Genomic DNA, 26292 nt, shown 5'->3' on the forward strand with positions numbered 1-26292 from the left:
CTCAATAAATACGATTGATTGATTGATTGATTGATTATGCTGTTATGACCCAGACTGAGCCCCTTCCTTCCTCTCCCCCTCGTTCCCCTCTCCATCCCCCCATCTTACCTCCTTCCCTTCCCCACAGCGCCTGTATATATGGATATATGTTTGTACAGATTGATTACTCTATTTATTTATTTATTTTACTTGTACATATCGATTCTATTTATTTTATTTTGTGAGTATGTTGGGTTTTGTTCTCTGTCTCCCCCTTTTGTGAGCCCCCCGGTTGGGTAGGGACTGTCTCTATATGTTGCCAACTTGTACTTCCCAAGCGCTTAGTCCAGTGCCCTGCACACAGTCAGCGCTCAATAAATACGATTGATTGATTGATTGATTATGTTATGACCCAAACTGAGCCCCTTCCTTCCTCTCCCCCTCATCCCCCCTCCATCCCCCCCATCTTACCTCCTTCCCTTCCCCACAGCACCTGTCTATATATGGATATATGTTTGTACAGATTGATTACTCTATTTATTTATTTATTTTACTTGTACCTATCGATTTTATTTATTTTATTTTGTGAGTATGTTGGGTTTTGTTCTCTGCCTCCCCCTTTTGTGAGCCCACTGTTGGGTAGGGACCGTCTCTCTAATGTTGCCAACTTGGACTTCCCAAGCGCTTAGTCCAGTGCTCTGCACACAGTAAGCGCTCAATAAATACGATTGATTGATTGATTGATTATGTTATGACCCAGACTGAGCCCCTTCCTTCCTCTCCCCCTCGTCCCCCTCTCCATCCCCCCCATCTTCCCTCCTTCCCTTCCCCACAGCGCCTGTATATATGGATATATGGTTGTACAGATTGATTACTCTATTTATTTATTTCTTTATTTTACTTGTACCTATCGATTCTATTTATTTTATTTTGTGAGTATGTTGGGTTTTGTGCTCTTGATGGTAAGCGCTCAATCAACGCCTTTATCATTCCTACTAATCGGGCGAGGGCGTCGAGGCCCGCGCGGGGCGGGCCAAACCATGGCGCCCGGATGGGGGGGAGGGTGGCCCCGCCCCCTCCCCCCCCCCGCGCCCTAGTGGGCCCGCCCTCTCCCTCGCGATTGGCCGCGCCCGGGCGGGCAGCCAATGGGCGGCGCTTCCGGGGCGGGCGCGCTTTCTGATTGGACGGGAGGGGGCGAGCCGCTCTCCCGGCCGATGAGTCGGCTCTTCTGGCCTCACAGACGCCGCAGCAGACGGAGCCGCCGCCTCCTGAGGGTCCTCCGGGGAGAGCGCCTGCCGCCCAGCCGTCGACGCCGCGAAACCCCCGCGCGACCCAGCCTCGCGCCATGGCCTCGGGAGCCGAGTGAGTGGCCTTTCTCTCGCGCGCATGCGCGCGAGGCCGAGGCCTGGGCTCGGGCCTCCTCAGGCGGCGTCCGTGCGTGCGTGCGTCCGTGCGTGCGCGCCCCCGCGGCCCCATCCTGCTGTGTCATGCAGGCCGCGCGGGCCGGGGGTCAAAGGTCAGGGCCGGACAACGGGGCCCACCCCAAAAGCGACCGTTTCTGCCACTCTAGTGGGGTGCGTTAAGCGCCTACTACTCAGCCGAACTTTGTTCAGCGCTTAGAACAGCGCTTTGCACATTGTAAGCGCTTAATACACGCCATCATCATTGTTATTACTACTACTACTAGTGACGATGGCGTTTAGTAAGTGCTGACTACGTGCTAAGCGCCGGGGAGGTTACAAGGTGATCGGGTGGTTCCACGGGGGGCTCCCGGTCTTCACCCCCATTTTGCAGAGGAGGGAACTGAGGCCCGGAGAAGTGAAGTCATAATAATAGTTGTGGGGTTTGTTAAGCGCCTACTACTCAGCCGAACTTTGTTCAGCGCTTAGAACAGCGCTTTGCACATAGTAAGCGCTTAATAAATACCATCATCATTGTTATTGTTATTACTGCTACTACTAATGACGATGGCGTTTAGTAAGCGCTGACTATGTGCTAAGCGCCGGGGAGGTTACAAGGTGATCGGGTGGTTCCACGGGGGGCTCCCGGTCTTCACCCCCATTTTGCAGAGGAGGGAACTGAGGCCCAGAGAAGTGAAGTCATAATAATAGTTGTGGGATTTGTTAAGCGCCTACTAGTACTAGTAATAATGATGGCGTTTATTAAGCGCTTACTATGTGCAAAGCGCCGTTTTAATCGCCGGGGAGGGGTTGGGCCCAGGCGGGGATCCCAGTCTTCATCCCCGTTTTGCAGAGGAGGGAACTGAGGCCTAGTGAAGTGAAGCAATAATGGTAGTTGTGGTACTTGTTATGGTAATAATGATGGCGTTTATTGTGAAGTAATAATAAAGTAAGATAAATAAAATAAAGTAATAATAATATTGTGAAGTAGTTGTGGGACTTGTTAAGCGCTTACTACTACTAATAGTGATGATGGCGTTTATTAAGCTCTTACTATGTGCAAAGCGCCGTTCTAAGCCCTGGGGAGGTTACAAGGGGATCAGGTGGAGGAGGGAACTGAGGTCCAGAGAAGTGAAGTAATAATAATAGTTGTGGGATTTGTTAAGCGCCTACTACTACTAGTAATGATGATGGCGTTTATTAAGCGCTTACTATGTGCAAAGCACCTTTTTAATCGCTGGGGAGGGGTTGGGCCCAGGCGGGGATCCCAGTCTTCATCCCCGTTTTGCAGAGGAGGGAACTGAGGCCTAGAGAAGTGAAGCGATAATGGTAGTTATGGTACTTGTTACGATAATAATGATGGTGTTTATTGTGAAGTAAAAATAATAGTTGTGGGACTTGTTAAGCGCTTACTACTACTAATAATAATGGTGGCGTTTATTCATTCATTCATTCATTCATTCAATCGTATTTAAGCGCTTACTATGTGCAAAGCGCCGTTCTAAGCCCTGGGGAGGTTACAAGGGGATCGGGTGGAGGAGGGAACTGAGGTCCAGAGAAGTGAAGTAATAGTAATAGTTGTGGGACTTGTTAAGCGCCTACTACTAATAATAATGATGATGGCGTTTATTAAGCGCTTACTATGTGCAAAGCGCCGTTTTAATCGCTGGGGAGGGGTTGGGCCCAGGCGGGGATCCCAGTCTTCATCCCCGTTTTGCAGAGGAGGGAACTGAGGCCTAGAGGAGTGAAGCGATAATGGTAGTTGTGGTACTTGTTATGGTAATAATGATGGCGTTTATTGTGAAGTAATGATAAAGTAAAATAAATAAAATAAAGTGATAATATTGTGAAGTAGTTGTGGGACTTGTTAAGCGCTTACTACTACTAATAGTGATGACGGCGTTTATTAAGCGCTTACTATGTGCAAAGCGCCGTTCCAAGCGCTGGGGAGGTTACAAGGGGATCAGGTGGAGGAGGGAACTGAGGTCCAGAGAAGTGAAGTAATAATAATAGTTGTGGGATTTGTTAAGCGCCTACTAGTACTAGTAATAATGATGGCGTTTATTAAGCGCTTACTATGTGCAAAGCGCCGTTTTAATCGCTGGGGAGGGGTTGGGCCCAGGCAGGGATCCCAGTCTTCATCCCCGTTTTGCAGAGGAGGGAACTGAGGCCTAGAGAAGTGAAGCAGTAATGGTAGTTGTGGTACTTGTTATGATAATAATGATGGCATTTATTGTGAAGTAATGATAAAGTAAAATAAATAAAATAAAGTAATAATAATATTGTGAAGTAGTTGTGGGACTTGTTAAGCGCTTACTACTACTAATAATGGTGATGGCGTTTATTAAGCGCTTACTATGTGCAAAGCGCTGTTCTAAGCCCTGGGGAGGTTGCAAGGGGATCAGGTGGAGGAGGGAAGTGAGGTCCAGAGAGGTGAAGTAATAATAATAGTTGTGGGATTTGTTAAGCGCTTACTACTAATAATAATGATGATGGCATTTATTAAGCGCTTACTATGTGCAAAGCGCCGTTTTAATCACCGGGGAGGGGTTGGGCCCAGGCGGGGATCCCAGTCTTCATCCCCGTTTTGCAGAGGAGGGAACTGAGGCCTAGTGAAGTGAAGCAATAGTGGTAGTTGTGGTACTTGTTATGGTAATAATGATGGCGTTTATTGTGAAGTAATAATAATAGTTGTGGGACTTGTGAAGCGCTTACTACTACTAATAATGATGATGGCGTTTATTAGGCGCTTACTATGTGCAAAGCGCCGTTCCAAGCGCTGGGGAGGTTACAAGGGGATCAGGTGGAGGAGGGAACTGAGGTCCAGAGAAGTGAAGTAATAGTAATAGTTGTGGGATTTGTTAAGCGCCTACTACTGCTACTAATGATGATGGCGTTTATTAAGCGCTTACTATGTGCAAAGCGCCGTTTTAATCGCTGGGGAGGGGTTGGGCCCAGGCGGGGATCCCAGTCTTCATCCCCGTTTTGCAGAGGAGGGAACTGAGGCCTAGAGAAGTGAAGCAGTAATGGTAGTTGTGGTACTTGTTATGATAATAATGATGGCATTTATTGTGAAGTAATGATGAAGTAAAATAAATAAAATAAAGTAATAATAATATTGTGAAGTAGTTGTGGGACTTGTTAAGCGCTTACTACTACTAATAATGGTGATGGCGTTTATTAAGCGCTTACTATGTGCAAAGCGCCGTTCTAAGCCCTGGGGAGGTTGCAAGGGGATCAGGTGGAGGAGGGAAGTGAGGTCCAGAGAAGTGAAGTAATAATAATAGTTGTGGGATTTGTTAAGCGCTTACTACTAATAATAATGTTGATGGCGTTTATTAAGCGCTTACTATGTGCAAAGCGCCGTTTTAATCACCGGGGAGGGGTTGGGCCCAGGCGGGGATCCCAGTCTTCATCCCCGTTTTGCAGAGGAGGGAACTGAGGCCTAGTGAAGTGAAGCAATAGTGGGAGTTGTGGTACTTGTTATGGTAATAATGATGGCGTTTATTGTGAAGTAATAATAATAGTTGTGGGACTTGTGAAGCGCTTACTACTACTAATAATAATGGTGGCGTTTATTCATTCATTCATTCAATCGTATTTAAGCGCTTACTATGTGCAAAGCGCCGTTCCAAGCGCTGGGGAGGTTACAAGAGGATCAGGTGGAGGAGGGAAGTGAGGTCCAGAGAAGTGAAGTAGTAATAATAGTTGTGGGATTTGTTAAGCGCCTACTACTACTAGTAATAATGAAGGCGTTTATTAAGCGCTTACTATGTGCAAAGCACCGTTTTAATCGCTGGGGAGGGGTTGGGCCCAGGCGGGGATCCCAGTCTTCACCCCCGTTTTGCAGAGGAGGGAACTGAGGCCTAGTGAAGTGAAGCAATAAGGGTAGTTATGGTACTTGTTACGATAATAATGATGGTGTTTATTGTGAAGTAAAAATAATAGTTGTGGGACTTGTGAAGCGCTTACTACTACTAATAATAATGGTGGCGTTTATTCATTCATTCATTCATTCATTCAATCGTATTTAAGCGCTTACTATGTGCAAAGTGCCGTTCTAAGCCCTGGGGAGGTTACAAGGTGATCGGGTGGAGGAGGGAACTGAGGTCCAGAGAAGTGAAGTAATAGTAATAGTTGTGGGACTTGTTAAGCGCCTACTACTACTAATAATGATGATGGCGTTTATTAAGCGCTTACTATGTGCAAAGCGCCGTTTTAATCGCTGGGGAGGGGTTGGGCCCAGGCGGGGATCCCAGTCTTCATCCCCGTTTTGCAGAGGAGGGAACTGAGGCCTAGAGGAGTGAAGCAATAATGGTAGTTGTGGTACTTGTTATGGTAATAATGATGGCGTTTATTGTGAAGTAATGATAAAGTAAAATAAATAAAATAAAGTGATAATAATATTGTGAAGTAGTTGTGGGACTTGTTAAGCGCTTACTACTACTAATAGTGATGACGGCGTTTATTAAGCGCTTACTATGTGCAAAGCGCCGTTCCAAGCGCTGGGGAGGTTACAAGGGGATCAGGTGGAGGAGGGAAGTGAGGTCCAGAGAAGTGAAGTAATAATAATAGTTGTGGGATTTGTTAAGCGCCTACTAGTACTAGTAATAATGATGGCGTTTATTAAGCGCTTACTATGTGCAAAGCGCCGTTTTAATCGCTGGGGAGGGGTTGGGCCCAGGCGGGGATCCCAGTCTTCATCCCCGTTTTGCAGAGGAGGGAACTGAGGCCTAGAGAAGTGAAGCAATAGTGGTAGTTGTGGTACTTGTTATGGTAATAATGATGGCGTTTATTGTGAAGTAATAATAATAGTTGTGGGACTTGTGAAGCGCTTACTACTACTAATAATAATGGTGGCGTTTATTCATTCATTCATTCAATCGTATTTAAGCGCTTACTATGTGCAAAGCGCCGTTCGAAGCACTGGGGAGGTTACAAGGGGATCAGGTGGAGGAGGGAACTGAGGTCCAGAGAAGTGAAGTAATAATAATAGTTGTGGGATTTGTTAAGCGCCTACTACTGCTACTAATGATGATAGCGTTTATTAAGCGCTTACTATGTGCAAAGCGCCTTTTTAATCGCTGGGGAGGGGTTGGGCCCAGGCGGGGATCCCAGTCTTCATCCCCGTTTTGCAGAGGAGGGAACTGAGGCCTAGAGGAGTGAAGCAATAATGGTAGTTGTGGTACTTGTTATGGTAATAATGATGGCGTTTATTGTGAAGTAATGATAAAGTAAAATAAATAAAATAAAGTGATAATAATATTGTGAAGTAGTTGTGGGACTTGTTAAGCGCTTACTACTACTAATAGTGATGACGGCGTTTATTAAGCGCTTACTATGTGCAAAGCGCCGTTCCAAGCGCTGGGGAGGTTACAAGGGGATCAGGTGGAGGAGGGAAGTGAGGTCCAGAGAAGTGAAGTAATAATAATAGTTGTGGGATTTGTTAAGCGCTTTCTACTAATAATAATGATGATGGCGTTTATTAAGCGCTTACTATGTGCAAAGCGCCGTTTTAATCACCGGGGAGGGGTTGGGCCCAGGCGGGGATCCCAGTCTTCATCCCCGTTTTGCAGAGGAGGGAACTGAGGCCTAGAGAAGTGAAGCAGTAATGGTAGTTGTGGTACTTGTTATGATAATAATGATGGCGTTTATTGTGAAGTAATAATAATAGTTGTGGGACTTGTGAAGCGCTTACTACTACTAATAATAATGGTGGCGTTCATTCATTCAATCGTATTTAAGCGCTTACTATGTGCAAAGCGCCGTTCCAAGCGCTGGGGAGGTTACAAGGGGATCAGGTGGAGGAGGGAAGTGAGGTCTAGAGAAGTGAAGTAATAATAATAGTTGTGGGATTTGTTAAGCGCCTACTACTACTAGTAATAATGATGGCGTTTATTAAGCGCTTACTATGTGCAAAGCGCCGTTTTAATCACCGGGGAGGGGTTGGGCCCAGGCGGGGATCCCAGTCTTCATCCCCGTTTTGCAGAGGAGGGAACTGAGGCCTAGAGAAGTGAAGCAGTAATGGTAGTTGTGGTACTTGTTATGATAATAATGATGGCATTTATTGTGAAGTAATGATAAAGTAAAATAAATAAAATAAAGTAATAATAATATTGTGAAGTAGTTGTGGGACTTGTTAAGCGCTTACTACTACTAATAATGGTGATGGCGTTTATTAAGCGCTTACTATGTGCAAAGCGCCGTTCTAAGCCCTGGGGAGGTTACAAGGGGATCAGGTGGAGGAGGGAAGTGAGGTCCAGAGAGGTGAAGTAATAATAATAGTTGTGGGATTTGTTAAGCGCTTACTACTAATAATAATGATGATGGCATTTATTAAGCGCTTACTATGTGCAAAGCGCCGTTTTAATCACCGGGGAGGGGTTGGGCCCAGGCGGGGATCCCAGTCTTCATCCCCGTTTTGCAGAGGAGGGAACTGAGGCCTAGTGAAGTGAAGCAATAGTGGTAGTTGTGGTACTTGTTATGGTAATAATGATGGCGTTTATTGTGAAGTAATAATAATTGTTATGGGACTTGTTAAGCGCTTACTACTATTAATAATAATGATGGCGTTTATTAAGCGCTTACTATGTGCAAAGCACCGTTGTAAGCTCCCGGGAGGTTACAAGGTGATCAGGTGGAGGAGGGAACTGAGGTCCAGAGAAGTGAACTAAAAATAATAGTAATGGGACTTGTTAAGCACTTACTACTACTAATAATCATAATGATGGTGTTTATTAAGCGCTTACTATGTGCAAAGCGCCGTTGTAAGCGCTGGGGAGGTTACAAGGTGATTGGGTGGTCCCACGGGGGGCTCACAGTCTTCACCCCCATTTTGCAGAGGAGGGAACTGAGGCCTAGAGAAGTGAAGCAATAATGATAGTTATGGTACTTGTTAAGCGCTTACTACTACTACTGATAATAAGGATGGCATTTATTAAGCGCTTAACAATGTTCAAAGCACCATTCTAAGCGCTGGGGAGGGGACAAGGGGGTCGGGTGGGCCCACGCGGGGCTCCCAGTCTTCAGTCCCAGTTTACAGAGGAAGAAACTGAGGCCCAGAGAAGTGAAGTAATAATGATAATCGTGATACTTGTTAAGCGCTTACCACTAATAACGATGGCATTTATTAAGCACTTACTATGTGCAAAGCACTGTTCTAAGCGCTGGGGAGGTTACAAGGTGATCAGGTTGTGTTAAGTTGCCAACTTGTACTTTCCAAGCGCTTAGTACAGTGCTCTGCACACGGTAATTGCTCAATAAATACGATTGAATGAATGAATCAGGTGGTCCCACGGGGGCCTCCCAATCTTCACCCCCATTTTACAGGGGAGGGAACCGAGGCCCAGAGAAGTGAAGTAATAATAATAGTTATGGTACTTGTTAAGCGCTTACTACTAATAATGATGGCATTTATTAAGCGCTTACTATGTGCAAAGCACTGTAATAAGCGCTGGGGAGGTTACAAGATGATCAGGTTGTCCCACACGGGCCTCCCAGTCTTCACCCCCATTTTACAGAGGAGGGAACTGAGGCCCAGAGAAGTGAAGTAATAATAACAACTATGGTACTTGTTAAGCACTTACTACTACTAATAATGATGGCATTTATTAAGCGCTTACTATGTGCAAAGCACTGTAATAAGCACTGGGGAGGTTACAAGGTGATCAGGTTGTCCCACATGGAGCTCCCAGTCTTCACCCCCATTTTACAGAGGAGGGAACTGAGGCCCAGAGAAGTGAAGTAATAATAATAATAATTATGGTACTTGTTAAGCGCTTACTACTAATAATAATGGCGTTTATTAATTGCTTACTATGTGCAAAGCACTGTGCTAAGTGCTCAGGAGGTTACAAGGTGATCAGGTTGTCCCACAGGGGGCTTCATTCCCATTTTATAGAGGAGGGAGCTGAGGCCCAGAGAAGTGAAATAATAATAATAATTATGGTACTTGTTAAGCGCTTACTAGGTGCCAAGCACTGTTCTAAGCACTGGGTGGTGCGCGGGGGGAACGGGACACAAGGGGATCGGGTGGTACCACATGGGGCTCTCAGTCTTCACCCCCATTTTACAGAGGAGGGAACTGAGGCCCAGAGAAGTGAAGTAATAATAATAATAATGGCACTTGTTAAGCCCCTACTAGGTGCCAAGCACTGTTCTGAGGGCGGGGGGAGGCCTAGGGATCTGGTGGTCCCACGTGGGACTCACAGTCTTCGTCCCCATTTTCCAGATGAGGGAAATGAGGCAGAGAGAAGTGAAGTAATAACAGTAACGACGATGATGGTATTTGTGAAGTGCTTACTAGGTGCCAAGCACTATTGGAAGCGCTGAGGGGGCCGTGGAGGGAGACAAGGGGATCAGGTTGCCCCACCTGGGGCGCACAGTCTTCACCCCCATTTTACAGAGGAGGGAACTGAGGCCCAGAGAAGGGAAGTGACTCGCCCAAGATCACACAGCTGACAAGGGAGCCACGATTAATAGCCACACGGGGCTCACAGTCTTCATCCCCATTTTACTGAGGAGGGAACTGAGGCCCAGAGAAGTGAAGTGACTTGCCCAGAGTCACCCAGCTGACAAGGGGCAGAGCCGGGATTAATAATGTTGGCATTTGTGAAGCGCTTGCTAGGTGCCAAGCACTGTTCTAAGCGCTGGCGGGGGGGGGATACAAGGGGATCAGGGTTCTCAGTCTTCATCCTCATTTTACAGAGGAGGCCCAGTGGAGTGACTTGCCCAAAATCACACAGCTGAGAAGGGGAGGGGCCAGGATTAATAGTAATAATAATGATGTCATTTGTTAAACGCTTACTAGGTGCCAATCAATCAATCGTATTTATTGAGCGCTTACTGTGTGCAGAGCACTGTACTAAGCGCTTGGGAAGGACAAGTTGGCAACATACAGAGACAGTCCCTACCCAACAGTGGGCTCACGGTCTAGAAGGGGGAAAGCACTGTTCTAAGCGCTGCGGGGGGTGCAAGGGGATCAGGTGGTCCCTCATGGGGCTCAGGGTCTTCATCTCCATTTTACAGATGAGGGAACTGAGGCCCAGAGATGTGAAGACTTTATTTTACTTGTACCTATCTATTCTGTTTATTTTATTTTGGTAGTATGTTTGGGTTTGTTCTCTGTCTCCCCCTTGTAGACTGTGAGCCCCCTGTTGGGTAGGGACCGTCTCTATATGTTGCCAGCTTGTACTTCCGAAGCGCTTAGTACAGTGCTCTGCACACAGTAAGCGCTCAATAAATATGATTGATTGATTGATTGATTGAAGCGACTTGCCCAAATTCACACAGCAGACAAGTGGTGGAGCCGGGGGGAGAACCCACGACCTCTGACCCCCAAGCCGGTGCTCTTTCCACCAACCAAGCCGCTTCTGATCCCCCTTGAGAACCTAGAATGTGGAGCGAGGTGGGGTGGGGGGGTCTTCCCAGGGATCTTGAGGGTCCCCCTAGTCCTGGGGACCCCCTTGCCAGCCCCCCACGCAAAAGGCCATCATCATCATCATCAATCGTATTTATTGAGCACTTACTATATGCAGAGCACTGTACTAAGCGCTTGGGAAGTACAAATTGGCAACAGAGACAGTCCCTACCCGACAGTGGGCTCACAGTCTAAAAGGGGGAGACAGAGAACCAAACCAAACATACTAACAAAATAAAATAAATAGAATAGATATGTACAAGTAAAATAAATAAATAGAGTAAAAAATATGTACAAACATATATACATATATACAGGTGCTGTGGGGAAGGGAAGGAGGTGAGATGGGGGGTTGGAGAGGGGGAGAGGAAGGAAGGGGCTCAGTCTGGGAAGGCCTCCTGGAGGAGGTGAGCTAGAGGCCGCCGGGGAAAGCGACGCGAGTCTTCCTCGTGGTTGAGAAAATTTGGGGGTCCAACCCCAAAATCGGTCCATCCCTTTCCGCAGAATAGTGGCGGAATTAAGTGCTGAGTTTGGGCCGAGCACCAGGCACTCAGGTTGGAGTCTTAATCAGGTGCCTCGACCTTCGCCTGGCCCAAAACGCCCCCCCGGTTCCTTGAACTTTCCCCTCCTGGCGTCTCGACGGTGGTCTCTTGTGAGCCCCGGCCAAGTTCTCCCCTCCCCGTTCGGCGCACTGGCGTGGGCCGGGGTTCAGTTCGGGACTCGATTTCTCCCGCGTCGTCGTCAGCCTGGGTGAAACCGACCTGAAGAACGGCCGGCGCGCCGTAGCTTTGTGCAGCGGAGACCCCGCTGGAGGATCGTTCAGTAGGTTGGATGTAAAGGGAGAGTGATTTGGCTGCGCGTCCCTCCACCGTGCCAGCCGACTTGCTCTTCTTAATGGCCACACACCGTTTGCTGCCTCAGTCGGCCGTGACCCTCCGAAACCCCATCTCACCCCACGTGATGATGCCCCGTCATCATCATCATCATCATCAATCGTATTTATTGAGCGCTTACCGTGTGCAGAGCACTGTACTGAGCGCTTGGGAAGTACAAATTGGCAACATAGAGAGACAGTCCCTACCCAACAGTGGGCTCACAGGTCCCGCCGGGCTGGATCCTGAGCCCCCGTTAGAGCCAGTTGGAAAACGATGGGGGCCGAGTGCCCCCGTTCCTCCGTCATGCTGCGGCCGTCCCAAGCTTCAGGGCGGTGGAAGGTGGCCGTCGCCTAGGAGACGGCTCCGGGTCGCCGGCCTCCTCCGTGGTCTCGGTACCCAGAGCCCTGGCGTTTAGGCTCCCGCCAGGTTTACGGGGCCGTAAACTTTTCCAGGGAACGGGAGGACCCGTGGGCTAAAGCGTTGGCCGAGGGGGTGGCCCAGGCTCGGGGGCACTTGGAGGTACAGTGAGGCTAAAGCCAGGCGCCTGTGGGTGTAGGAGGGGAAAGTAGCTTAATTCGGGAGAAGGGAGTTGGCCTCTTGCTCCCTCACTGAGCTCTCAATCTAGCCGGGAGGGCAATCAATCAATCAGTCGTATTTATTGAGCGCTTACTGTGTGCAGAGCACTGGACTAAGCGCTTGGGAAGTCCAAGTTGGCAACATATAGAGACAGTGCTCTACCCAACAGTGGGCTCACAGTCTAAAAGGGATAGATCTCCTTTTCTTTTCTCCCTCTCCCTTCTGCGTCGCCCTGACTTGTTCCCCTCATCGTCCCCCCATCCCAGCCCCACAGCCCTTCTCTACAGATCTGTAGTTAATTTACATTGCCTGTCGCTCCCCCTAGACCGCAAGCTCGTTGAGGGCAGGGAATGGGTCTGAGTATTGTATTATACTCTCCCAAGCGCTTAGTACAGTGTTCTGCACCCGGTAAGCACTCAATATGACTGAATGAATGGATAAATGGAAGAAAGGAAGGCGGGCTGCGCCTTGGGAGTGTCTCGTTTCCTCTCTTCTAGGTGGGCAAGAAATGTTCCCGAGGGAGGGAAAGAGCTCCGTTTCTTCAGCCTCATTTTCCCCCTTTTTCCCCACTTTGGCCTCTTTCTGGACTTCCAGGCCCGATCCCAAAATCAATCAATCAATCAATCGCATTTATTGAGCGCTTACTGTGTGCAGAGCACTGTACTAAGCGCTTGGGAAGTACAAGTTGGCAACATATAGAGACAGTCCCTACCCAGCAGTGGGCTCACAGTCCATAAGTAGCTGGGCCTTCCCAAACTCACCCACACCAAAATCGGGTTTCCCAGCATGGGGCCGCCCGAGTTCCGGAGGGCCGTGGCCTTCCCGAAGTGGCCCAAGTGAAATGGAAATTTCCCCGGGGGAAACAGAATTCATTTGGGTTAAGTCCCGTCTCCCGGGTGGAGGACAAGAGTGGAGCTCCTCCGTTCAGTTCCTCCTCCGGCACATTGTCGTCCTCGACGATGTTTCCCGAGACCCTTCCAACCACTGGACTGGGCACGTGAAGATCCCCCCGATGGGCCGGGTTGCCCCCACCCCTTATCAGTGGTCCCGACTCCTGTCTTCTCTCGATCCGCTGGCAGCTGCCGGGGCCTGGATGATGGCAAATTCCAAGGAAGGGTCTGGCCCACTCATCCTCATTGCCGCATCCCTGCCGACCGCCGGGATGCCTCGACCTCTCTGGTTTTACTCGTCACCACCGGGCCCTTCTCTTCCCCGTCGTCTTCGAGAAGTACCTCGAGGCCCGTTGGAGGAATGAGCACCCCCCCCAACCCCCCCAGAATAGGTCCCAAGTAGGGGGGAACAGAGAAACTGACACTGATTACTCGTTTGCATGGGTGATGGAGAAATGGGGTGGCCCAGCTCGAGACCTCTCTCGTCCCCCAGTCACGCCCAACTCCCGGCTCTCCCTTTGTTCAGTTTTCCCACGGTGGGATTGTGCTCGCGTGTCCGGGAGCCCCGACCTGTCCGGCCGGAGCCCGGCATGCTTCCCTTTCTCTCGAGCTTCCAGTTGGGTTCTCTGGCCAACAGCCAGGTCCGTGTAGAGCATTTTCATAGTTTCCTTTTGTGCCCCAGGACCGTTTTGGCCGGAACCTTTACCGCCGAGGAGCCGTGTGTCCCAGTGGATAGAGCGCTGGGCTGGAAGTCGGGAGGACCTGGGTTCTGATCCCGACCCCTCCTCCTCTTGTCTGTCCCGTGGCCCCGGGCAGGTCGCCTCCCGCTCCGTCCTTCAGCTACCTCATCTGTAAAATAAGGTTGAAGGCTGAGCCCCCATGTAATTCACGGCCTGTATCCAACCCCGATTAGCCTGTAGTACAGTGCCTGGCACCTGGTAAGCGCTTAACCCATACCTATTATTATTATTTGATAATAATAGTGACTTATTTAGCACTTACTATGTGCAAAGCACTGTTCTAAGCGCTGGGGAGGTTATGAGGTGATCAGGTGGTCCCACGGGGGGCTCACAGTCTTAACAGATGAGGGAACTGAGGCCCAGGGAAGTTAAGTGACTTGCCCAAGGTCACACAGAGCCGGGATTTGATCCATGACCTTTGAGCTCCAAAGCCCGGGCTCTTTCCACTCTGCCACGCTGCTTCCACTTGCTTCTCTCGGTAGTTCTTGGGGGCCGGGTCTTCCTTGCACTGTGGTGGGGATTAAGCCTGGGCCCTTAGTTCAGAAGTCCCCGTCACTCTCCTTTCTGCAGTTTGAGGGTCTGGCTGTGATCCCCAAATCTGGGCCCCATCCCGAGGTGTCCCGGAGCTGCCGGCCACGAGAGAGCGGTCCGTGCCGAGGATTTTAGAGCAGCGGGTTTTCCTTGGAGGATGCTGGGACTTCGGGGCTTGCCTGGTTTCTCAGGAGGGGCCTATTTGGCCACCGCAGCCTACTTTGCTTGGTGTCGTGGACCAGCCCGACTCACCTTTCTTGGGTCAGGGATCGGATGATTGCAGGCTGGAAACAGCGCTTAGAACAGTGCTTGGTGCATAGTAAGCTCTTAACAAATACCATCGTTATTATTGTTACTATCTGTGGGAGTCCCTCTAGGCTTAGTCTGTGGCCCCGTCTGTTCTCCGTCTACTTCCACTCCCTTGGAGAACTCGTTCGCTCCCCTGGCTTCAACGACCTCTGTGCGGCTGATTCCCGAATCGACATCTCCAGCCCTGATCTCTCTCCCTCTCTGTAGCCTAGCATTTCCTCCTGCCTTCAGGACATCCCAACCTGGATGCCCCATCAACTTAACAGGTCCGAAAACAGCGTTCCTCATTTTCCCACCGAAACCCTGTCCTCCCCATGCCGCCGTCTTCCTTGTCCCACAACACTGAAACCGTGGCATTCTCTTCCACCGTTCTCTCCTTCAACCCGCGTAGTCAGTCTCTCAACGGGTCCTTTCGGTTCAACCGTCGCAGTATCGCTACACTCCCCGCTTTCCTCTCCATCCAAACTGCTACCATGTCGGTCCAAGCGTCTGTCCTCCTGCTTCAGCCTCCTTGCTGACCTCCCTGCCTCCCATCTCTTCTCCACTCCAGTCCATACTGCACTCCGCTGCCCGGATCGTTTTTCTACAAAACCGTTTAGTCCGTATTTCCCCACTCCTCAAGAACCTCCAGGGGTTGCCCAACCAGCTCTGCGTCGAAAGGAGTCCTTGCCCCAGGCTTCAGAGCACTCGATCACCTTTCCCCCTCTCACTCTACCTCTACCACTCTACTTCAATCTTGTCTATCTCAGCCCCGACCCCCCTCGCCCACGACCCGCCCGTGGCGTGCGACGCCCTCCCTCCTCGTGTCCGGCAGACGATCGCTCTCTCCGCCTTCAAAGCCTCGTGAAAATCACACCTCCTCCCCTTCTGAGCCCTCATTTCCCCTACTCCCTACCCCCTTCTTCTTCACCCCACCCTCAATCCCACAGCACTTAATATACGTATCCATAAGGTATGTCACAGTCTGTCTCCCCTTCTAGACCATGGGCAGGGGCGTGTCTTCCGACTCTGTTGTCTCGTACTCTCCCAGTCCCTACAAGAGCTCAAGAAGTACGATTGGTTGATTGACTGATCGGCAGATAGCGTGAGACCGATTACGGGATTGACTGATCGACTGGTTTTGTCTCCTCTTTCCAGTTCAAAAGCAGATGATTTATCAACTGCGATTCTCAAACAGAAGAACCGTCCTAATCGATTAATTGTGGATGAAGCCATCAATGAAGACAACAGCGTGGTGTCCCTGTCCCAGGTGAGGGCCTGGGCCGGAGCGGGATTGTCTGGGAGTGACCGAACGGATCCCGGGCCCCGACGGGCTGGGGGGGTTTCGGGGGGTTGCCCCCGATGGGGGAGGGATCGCCGTCGCTCGCTCGCCCCAGCCAGCTCTAACGCGAGTGGCTTCTCAGGCCAAGATGGACGAGCTGCAGCTGTTCCGAGGCGACACGGTGCTGCTGAAGGGAAAGAAGAGGAGGGAAGCAGTGTGCATCGTTCTGTCGGACGACACCTGTTCGGATGAGAAGATCCGCATGAATCGAGTCGTGCGCAACAACCTGCGCGTGCGCTTGGGGGACGTCATCAGGTACGTCGCCGGGGTCAGGCGTCCCCCCCCTCCCAAACTCAGAGCACATCCAGGTCCTCGGGCCGGCCCCTGTCCGGTCCCGGGAACCGCAGGGAATTCGTTTTTCCCTCGGTCTCCCCCCGCCGTCCCTTCTCATCCCAGTCTGGCGGGTGAGTGGGTGGGATCTGCGTGGAAGCCCGTCGTCTAGACGGCGGCAGCAAGGCGTGGGGCTCGGGGACCGCCCCGGGCGCCGAGGCAGAAGGGGACGTGTTTCCTTACGTCCGACCCCCAGGCCCGGAGAAGTTGGACCTTTCTCCTAAAGGTCAGGCCGAAGTCCTCTCTGCTGTTTCTGGACTCCAGGGCGGGGCCTCCTTCGGGCCGAGCGGTCCCTCCTCTTTACTGGGACTCGATGGGGCTCCGGGGGTGCCGAGAGCTGGGTAGGAGGCCCCCGTGGAGTCTACTGTCCAAGCAGGAGACCTGGAGCGAAGGCCCCTCCTCAGTGGCCCGTGGCCGAGCGGGGGACGCCGCCCCTCCCTGCCGTCGGGGACTTCTCGGGCCCGCCAGCGTCCCGCTCCCAAAATCGAGACTCGCCGGGTGTCAGTTTAGTTTCCGCCGCCCTCCCTCCTGTGTCATCTCCTGCCCTCTTCCCACCTAAAGTCCCCCCCTCCCTGCCTTTTCTCTCTCACTCGCCGCCAGCTTTCCTTGCCAGGCCCTTCCCGACACCCGAGTTCTCGGGGCGTCGGGCTCGGGGGTGACGTGGCGTCTGCTTGTCCCCCTCAGCATCCAGCCTTGCCCAGACGTGAAGTACGGGAAGCGCATCCACGTCCTGCCGATCGACGACACGGTGGAGGGCATCACCGGCAACCTCTTCGAGGTGTACCTCAAGCCGTACTTCCTGGAGGCCTACCGCCCCATCCGGAAGGGTAACGGCTCCGGGTCCCGGAGGGAAAGTTGCGGGGCGGGCAGGCGCGGGGAACGGGGTCGAGCCTCCCCGGTGGCAGGAGGTCTGGGTGGTCCCCCTGCCTTGGTGGTGGTGGGGGGGGTCCCCTCCGTCATTCTGAGCGGGGTGGGTCTCGGGAGCATAGTCCAAGCCTCTGGCCGCAGAGAACCCGGTCTGGGGAGGGGGTCGACGCCGGGACCGACGAGAAGCCTTGGGGTCCTGCAGCCTGACCCGGGCTCCTGATGTTTCCAGCGGCTGGGAGACCTTGCCCCATCTCGGCTCAGTTCGCCGAGCGGGGAAGCGCCCGCGGGCCCCTGGGACCCCTTGGCCGGGTGGGAGCTGCCCAGGAGACAGGAGTCACCCCGCCCTCTTCGGTGGCCCGCAGGGGACATCTTCCTGGTGCGCGGGGGGATGCGGGCCGTGGAGTTCAAAGTGGTGGAGACGGATCCCAGCCCCTACTGCATCGTGGCTCCGGACACGGTCATCCACTGCGAAGGGGAGCCCATCAAGCGTGAGGTGAGCCCTGGGGAGGGAGAAGGGTGCCGGCCCGGGTGCGGGAAGGAGACCCCCCCCACTCCCACGGCGCCGGCTCCGCTCTGGGCAACTCCCGGTTGGGCGTGACAGCCCCCCAAGCAGGGGTGGGAGGGAGCGAGGGTTGCCTAGGAGAGATTGCAGTCCGGCAACCGTTCTCAGAGAGGATCCGGATGGGACGGGGAGGGGCCTACCCTTTGATTCCCTCCCTCTTCCTGGGAACGAGCCCCGGCCGGCCCGGAGTCTGGCTCCTCGCCCCTGGCCCGGGGAGAGTCGGGGGAGGCGGCAGGGAGAAGTAGCCAGAGCTTTCCCGCCCCGGTAACCGGCGTGCCCCCCGGCCCCAGGACGAAGAGGAGTCCTTGAACGAGGTGGGCTACGATGACATCGGTGGCTGCAGGAAACAGCTGGCTCAGATCAAGGAGATGGTGGAGCTGCCTCTGCGTCACCCGGCCCTGTTCAAGGCCATCGGGGTGAAGGTGAGCGGGGGCCCGGGGGCCTCGGGGGGAAGCCGCCGACCTGAGCCCCGGAGGGGGCTCGGACCCAGGGAAGGGCTCGGCGGCCCCCGAGGGTGTTCTGACTCCGCGCTCTAGGGTGGGCTCGCCAAAGCGGGAGAACCGAAGGCGGCGTCCCCTCCCTCTTCCCTTCCCTGGGGTGGTTGGGGGGAGGGTGGTGAGAGCGCGTGATGCCCGCCCCCTGACCTCCCCGCCCGACCGCTCCTCAACGGCAGCCACCCCGCGGCATCCTGCTCTACGGCCCCCCGGGCACCGGGAAGACCCTGATCGCCCGGGCTGTCGCCAATGAGACCGGAGCTTTCTTCTTCTTAATCAACGGTAAGCTCCTCTGCCGTCAAGACCCTTCCGGCCACAGGCGTGCCACCCTGAAACCCCTGCGGGGTCTCGGCCCCTTTGGCGGTTTCCCGGGGCCCCCTCCCGTAGGCGTCTTTTAAGCTCATCCATTCAGTTGTATTCATTGAGTGCCTACTGTGTGGCTTGGGAGTGGACCGTACAACCATAAACAGACAAGTTCACATTCCCTGCCCACAGCAAGTTTAGAGTCCAGAGGGATTGACGGATTGATGGGCGGCGGCTGGATGTCCCCCACTTGGCTACGGGGCTGGAGAGGGGGAAGGTGGGGAGATGGGGGATGGCAGCTTTAGGGTCCGTGACCCCCACGTGAGCCCAGGGATTGCAGTCTTCAACAGGCAAAGTAGAGAGCTGCCCCGGATCGGGAGCCCTTGGGTTTGAACTTAATCTTTTTTCATTCATTCATTCATTCATTCATTCATTCAGTCGTATTTATTGAGCGCTTACTGTGTGCAGAGCCCTGTACTAAGCGCTTGGGAAGTACAATTTGGCAACATAAAGAGACAGTCCCTACCCAACAGTGGGCCGTTTCCCCTGGAAAGGAACGGACAGAGAAATGGGGGAGGCGTCCAGTATAAAGGGGCTTAGAAAACTGTGGGAGATACACAATAATAATAATGATAATGGCATTTGTTAAGCGCTTATCATGAGCAAAGCACTGTTCCAAGAGCTGGGGAGGCCACAGGTTGTCCCACGGGGGCTCACAGTCAGTCCTCATCTTCCAGATGAGGGAACTGAGGCCCAGAGAAGTTAAATGACTTAATAACGGCGATAACCTTCCCCGTCCCGGGAATCCTCAGGTCCCGAGATTATGAGCAAATTGGCTGGGGAGTCAGAGAGCAACCTGCGGAAGGCCTTCGAGGAGGCAGAGAAGAATGCCCCTGCCATTATCTTCATTGACGAGCTGGACGCCATTGCCCCCAAGAGAGAGAAGGTCGGTGCTTCCCCTCCCGCCCCCCGGTCCCAAAACGCACGCGCACGCACCCGCCAATCCGTCCCCAACGGGGTTTTTCCTCCGACAGACCCACGGGGAGGTGGAGCGGCGCATCGTGTCCCAGCTGCTGACCCTGATGGACGGGCTGAAACAAAGAGCCCACGTGATCGTCATGGCAGCCACCAACAGGCCCAACAGCATCGACCCCGCTTTGCGGAGATTCGGTGAGACCCTCCCTGCCGCCTCCGTTCTCCCCATCCCACAGCCCAGATCCTTTGGGTGAACCCCGAGCCCCGGCAGGGCTGTCGGCCTGGGGCGTCCCCACCGCCTCTCCGGTTGGGGCCGAATCCGAGGGCACGGTCTGAGCCCGTGTCCGTCCCGCAGGCCGCTTTGACAGGGAGGTGGACATCGGGATCCCCGATGCCACTGGCCGTCTGGAAATTCTTCAGATCCACACCAAGAACATGAAGCTGGCCGATGACGTGGACCTCGAGCAGGTGACAACGGGTCGTGAGATGGGGCTGGGGGGAGGCGAGGGGCGGGGGTGAAATTTCGACTAAGAGTTTCAAGTAGCTTCCGGACCGGAGAATGGGACCGGCTACCCCGGGCGGTTATTGCTGAAGGGTTGGCCCGGCCTGCTGCATCGATCGATCCTGTTTATTGAGTACTTACGGTGTGCAGAGCACTGTACTAGGCACTTGGGGGAGTAAATAAATAATAATAGTGGCATTTATTAAGCGCTTACTATGTGCAAAGCACTGTTCTAAGCGAGTACAGTACAATAGAGCCGGTAGATACAGCCTAGACGGGGAGACGGGTAATTGAATAATAAATTACGGATCCATGTGCAAGTGCTATGGGGCTGCCGATGGGGTGAGAAAACAAGTCCACTCGCTAGGGTGATGCGGAAGGGAAAGGGAGTCGGGAAAGCGAGGTTCCCGTGGGAAGAGATAGGGACTGAATTTTTTGTTGAAAAACTATCGGAGCCGAGTGAAGTGTGGACCGGAGTGGGGAGAGTCAGGAGGCAGGGAGGTCAGCGAGGAGGCGGATGCTGTATTCAAGGATTAGCGGTTGGATCAACACGGTCGTTTGGAGAAGAAAGGGCAGGTTTTAACGATGCGAAAGTTGAACGACAGGCTTCGGTGACAGATTGAATTGTGTGGGTTGAGTGAGAGACGAGTTGCGGGTAACGCCGAGGTTGCGGTCTTGTGAGACGGGATGTCGGTGCTGTCTCCGTGATGCGAAAGTCTTGGGCGGAAAGATGAGGAGCTCTGTTCTGGACTCGTTCGGTTTGAGGTGTCAGCGGGACGGGCAGGTAGAGCTGTCCCGAAGGCAGGAGCGGGTGTGAGAAGGAGAGAGATCAGGGCCGGAGATGTAGATTTGGGAATCGTTGGCCTCGGGCTGGAAGTTGAACACTTGGGAGTCCTTGAGTTACCCGAGGACGTGGGTGGAGATGGAGGCTAGAAGGGAACCCAGAAGCGAACGCTAAGGGACTCCCGCCGTTAGAGGGTGGGAGGCAGAGGAGAAGCCTGCCAGAGAGACTGAGAATGAGAAAGAGGACAGCGGCAGTGAGGCTGAGGTTGGATAATGTTTCCAGGAGAAGGGGGTGGTCGACAGTGTCAGGGCAGCTGAGAGGTCGAGGAGGATTAGGATGGAGTAGAAGCCGTTGAATTTGGCCAGTGAGGTGGGTTCGGGGAGCTAAGCGTGCTGAAAGATTGGGCCGGCGGAAGGCTCGGAAAGAAAAGGCCGAGAGGGTGGTGACTCCTCCAGAGCCCGGGCCTCGGGCCAGGTTCCCTACGCCAGCCCCTGCTCCGGGGCGAGGAACAGGGAGAGGTGGCGTGGCACAGGATAGTCAGGTCAGACCCCAACCGGGAAGTGGGTCCAAAATGGACTCACGATCGACCTGGTGCGGTCTCGTTTCCCATCTCCACCTTCCGAACGGCGACGCGTCATATTCCGGGGGGTTCTTTTTCGCGTGTCGGGTGGCAGACGTGTGGAATGAGTGTGGAAAACCGGGCAGGCATCTCTGTATCCCGGGGTGACCCCTCAGTCCCCCAACGGCCTATTACTGGGAACCCGTCGGAGAGGAGTGGGTGCCCAGTTTGAGGAGACGCGGGGACAGACGAGGGGTGCCCCGGTTAGCTCTTGGGCGGAGAAGGGGTCGGGGAACGGGGACCCGTCGGCGCGACGGTCGCTCGGCTTTCTTGGGCGTGCGTATGAGGCCGGCTCCTTTCCCGGGCTGGACTTCCGGTGGTTTGGTGAGAGAGGTGCAGAGGGCATCAGTTGCGGATAAGGGAAGAGGTTGGTACTTTGTTCATTCATTGAGTGCCTACTGTGTGCGGAGCGCTGTACGAAGCGCTTGGAATCCAGTAATAGAGACGGTCCTGCCCACAACGGGCTCACAGTCAGCGTTACGCTGTGGGAGGGACTGGCACGGGCCGGGGTAGAGAGTCGCTCACCTGACTGGCCGTGCCCAACGCTCCGGAACAAGTGCCAACTGAAAGGTCCCAGGAGGCCAGAGAGGAGCGTGACAGCTCTGCTGTCGTGGCATGAAACTTGTAGTGGTTTCGGCCTGGGCAGTTTGGGCACCGATGGTCTCCTCTCCCCCCCTCGACAGCCCAGCTTTCTCCTGGGTAGCCCTCTGCAGTTGGACTCCGAACTCCTCGGCCATGATGACGATGATGGCAGCGTTTATTAAGTGTGCCAGCCACCGTTCTAAGCCCTGGGGGAGATACGGGCCTATCAGGTCGGGCACGGTCCGCGTCCCGCGTGGGGCTTCCCATCTGACGGATGCGATAACCGAGGCGTAGGGAAGCGAAGCGTCTTGCCCGAGGTCAGACAGCCCCTCTCTTGGCAGGTGGCCAACGAGACCCACGGCCACGTGGGCGCGGACCTGGCGGCGCTCTGCTCGGAGGCCGCGCTGCAGGCCATTCGGAAAAAGATGGACCTCATCGACCTGGAGGACGAGACCATCGACGCCGAGGTGATGAACTCCCTGGCCGTTACCATGGATGACTTCAGGGTAAGTGGTTCCTCGGTCCCCCTTCCTCCTCCTCTTTCCTCTCCGTCTCCCTCCCCGCTCTCTCCCAGCCCCCGGCGGAGGCTCAGCCGGTTCCCTTCCCTCTCGCCGGCAGTGGGCCCTGAGCCAGAGCAACCCGTCGGCCCTGCGGGAGACCGTGGTGGAGGTACCCCAGGTGACCTGGGAGGACATCGGGGGGCTAGAGGACGTGAAACGAGAGCTGCAGGAGTTGGTGCAGGTGAGAGAGCCCGGAGGGGGCCGTGGGGGGCACCGAGGAGAGGTGGGACCTCCAAACCCACCCCCCTGGTGCCTCCGAGAGGGCTGAGCCCCTCTCCCCCCCTCCTCTCTCCCAGTACCCCGTGGAGCACCCAGACAAGTTCCTCAAGTTCGGCATGACCCCCTCCAAGGGGGTGCTGTTCTACGGGCCCCCCGGCTGCGGCAAGACCCTGCTGGCCAAAGCCATCGCCAACGAGTGCCAGGCCAACTTCATCTCCATCAAGGGCCCCGAGCTGCTCACCATGTGGTTTGGCGAGTCGGAGGCCAACGTCCGCGAGATCTTCGACAAGGTGAGGCCCTCCGGGGCCGGCGCCGGGGGGTGGGTTTGCAGACTGTGAGCCCACTGTTGGGTAGGGACTGTCTCTGTATGTTGCCAATTTGTACTTCCCAAGCGCTCAGTACAGTGCTCTGCACATAGTAAGTGCTCAATAAATGCGATTGATGGTGATGATGATGATGCCGCCGGGCAAGGCGTGACGAGCTCGGGCCCCCGTCTCTCCCCCCGCGACTCCAGGCCCGCCAGGCCGCGCCCTGCGTCCTGTTCTTCGACGAGCTGGACTCCATCGCCAAGGCCCGAGGCGGCAACATCGGGGACGGCGGCGGGGCCGCGGACCGCGTCATCAACCAGATCCTGACCGAGATGGACGGCATGTCCACCAAGAAGAACGTCTTCATCATCGGGGCCACCAACCGGCCCGACATCATCGACCCCGCCATCCTGCGTCCCGGCCGCCTCGACCAGCTCATCTACATCCCGCTGCCCGACGAGAAGTCCCGCGTGGCCATCCTCAAGGCCAACCTGCGCAAGTCCCCCGTCGCCAAGGCCAGTGCGGGGCCGTGGGTGCGTCCGGGGGCCCCCCGGGGGGGCGGGGGGGGGCCGCTGACTGGCCGGGCTCCGCTCTTCCCTGCAGGACGTGGACCTGGAGTTCCTGGCCAAGATGACGAACGGCTTCTCGGGGGCCGACCTGACGGAAATCTGCCAGCGAGCCTGTAAGCTGGCCATCCGTGAGTCTATCGAGAGCGAGATCCGGCGGGAACGGGAGCGACAGACCAACCCTTCAGCCATGGTAAGGCCCTGTCACCCCCGAGCTCCCGGGTCCCTTCCAGTCCCGCGTGCGTGCGTGTGTGCGTGTGTGTGTGTGTGTTATGTGTGGGGGCGGGGGGTAAGCGGAGGGAAGGGGGGTGGGCCGGATGCTGAGGTTCCCTGGGCAGGTTCCTCGTTAGTTCATTCAGGACTGCAGTTTATCGATCAATCAATCGTATTTATTGAGCGCTTACTGTGTGCAGAGCACTGGACTAAGCGCTTGGGAAGTACAAGTTGGCAACAGATAGAGACAGTCCCTACCCAACAGTGGGCTCACAGTCTATCCTTCTTAGCTCGTGGGGCCCCGCAGGCAGGTAACTATTCGTACATTAATTCATTCGGTCATATTTACCGAGCGCTTACCGCGATCACAGCACCGTACTCGCCGCCACATTATACATCTGTAATGAGCCGCCACATTCCCTGCCCACCACAAGGACCGTTATTTCTTGGGGGATACGGGGCAGGCGGCAGGATGAGTTCTGCTGCTTTTATTTTTCCTTCTCTTCCTCCTGGCGCTGTCCCGATCTGCTCCTTTCTCCTACCGCCCTGACCGAAGCAGCAGGACAGGCCCAGGGGTCAGAAGGACCCGGGTTCTAGTCCCAGGTCTGCCACTTGTCTGCTGGGCGACCTTGGGCAAATTGCTTCAATCAATCAATCGTATTTATTGAGCGCTTACCATGTGCAGAGCACCGTACTAAGCGCCCGGGAAGTAAGGTTGGCAACATATAGAGACAGTCCTTCACTTCTCTGATCTTCAGTTCCCTCATCTCTCAACAATGGGGATTAAGGCCGTGAGCCCCATGTGGGACCAGGATTGTGTCGGACTTAATTACCTTGTATCTACCCCAGTGCCTGGTGCGGAGTAAGCGCTTAACAGATACCATTTCAAAAAACAAGACAAAAGGAACTGGCACCAGTCCGCCCTGTGGGGAGGGTGGCAGAATCCCTCCAAGGAGGACTTTAGGATTAAAAGTAGCCGGTTCGTCGGTGGTTTGCCATCATCCGGTCCAGATTGGCTCGGGTCTTTTGACCTGCCGCCGAGCGGAGGGTCAGGTTGGGTACGTGGGCCTCTTGTGCTGTGGGGCAGGAACGGGTCCGCGGGGGCAGCCTGAGTAGAGTGGAAAGTCCTGGTTTGGTCCCCCCACCGTCCGCCCTCCGATCCCGGGGGAGAAAGAGCAGCGGGCAGAATTGAAGCCCGGGTCCGGTTCTGAGCCCGCGGTGCCCGTCGCTTTTCAGGAGGTGGAGGAAGATGACCCGGTGCCCGAGATCCGCCGGGATCACTTCGAGGAGGCCATGCGCTTCGCCCGGCGCTCCGTCAGCGACAACGACATCCGGAAATACGAAATGTTCGCCCAGACCCTCCAGCAGAGCAGGGGCTTCGGCAGCTTCAGGTGACGGCCACCGCTTGGAGGGGTTGGGGGGCGGGGGGGGGGCGGTCCTCGCCGATTTAGGGGTGCCCGCCCAGACCGTGGGAGCCTGAGGGTGCGGGACCGGAGCGGGCCTCGGGCCCAGGCAGCCACGAGGCCCACGGGGGAGGAGAAAGGGAAGTCCGGAGGGATAAGAACCGGCGGGGCAGGGCCAGGCTGGATCTTAGGGAGGGTTGGATCTCCCTAAGGTCTAGGAGGGCAGAGGGGCTGGGGCGGTCGCCCCAGGGCAACGGGAAGGTGGAGGCGAGTGGGGGCTGTACCCGTGTCGGGGCGGCCCGCTGAATTGTCTCCCATCCCCGTCTAATCCCCTTCCTCCCCGCCGCCCTCCCCCGTACAGATTCCCCTCGGGGAACCAGGGCGGGGCCGGCCCCAGCCAGGGCAGCGGAGGCAGCGCGGGCGGCAACGTGTACAGCGAGGACAACGACGACGACCTGTACGGCTAAGGGCGGCCGGCGGGGAGCGAGTGCGGGGGGCTCGGGGCCCCAGGCTTGCGCGGGGCCGCCCTCCGCCGGGCGGCCCTCCATCCACCCCACAGCGCCAGTGGCGCAGCTGCAGCCGGACTCTGGACAGGCGATTTCTGTTGCAAAAAAAAAAAAAAAAAATTCAAAGCAAAAGCGATAAAATAAAGGCGATTTTCATTTGGAAGGCGGAGAGTGAATTCCCGGTGGGAAGCGGGGCCGTGACCCGCGCCCTTTCTGCCGCGTGTCGGGCGGGCGCCCCGCTCCCCGGGAGCCGTAATCCAAACTCCTCGACTCCGCCCCGCTGCCCCCGCCGTCCCCGGGCGCGGGATCGGGCCCGGCCGCTATGTTTCCGTAGTGAGTAGGTTGGTTTTATTTTACCTGCTTTTTGAATTCACGGGAGAAGAGCAATTAATCGCAAGCAGTTTCTAAACCGAGCGAGACGAACGTTGTACGACGACAATAAAAGGTTGGGTGAACTCGG

The 26292-nt window shown here is 54.6% G+C and overlaps 1 protein-coding gene across 1 annotated transcript; it reads left to right on the forward strand.

The window, feature by feature from the left end:
• Positions 1–1198: 1198 nt before the first annotated feature.
• Positions 1199–26292, forward strand: LOC119922896 (valosin containing protein). Its single transcript, XM_038742507.1, has 17 exons — positions 1199–1341; positions 15856–15967; positions 16122–16294; positions 17054–17196; positions 17599–17729; positions 18089–18220; positions 18472–18574; positions 19408–19541; positions 19630–19765; positions 19926–20038; positions 22399–22563; positions 22676–22798; positions 22914–23126; positions 23351–23659; positions 23748–23903; positions 25160–25314; positions 25688–26292. The coding sequence occupies exons 1-17, from the start codon at positions 1325–1327 to the stop codon at positions 25791–25793; spliced, it is 2421 nt and encodes an 806-aa protein (XP_038598435.1). The 5' UTR covers positions 1199–1324; the 3' UTR covers positions 25794–26292.

Source organism: Tachyglossus aculeatus, unplaced genomic scaffold (assembly GCF_015852505.1).
Source record: "Tachyglossus aculeatus isolate mTacAcu1 unplaced genomic scaffold, mTacAcu1.pri scaffold_12_arrow_ctg1, whole genome shotgun sequence".
Taxonomy (NCBI): domain Eukaryota; kingdom Metazoa; phylum Chordata; class Mammalia; order Monotremata; family Tachyglossidae; genus Tachyglossus; species Tachyglossus aculeatus.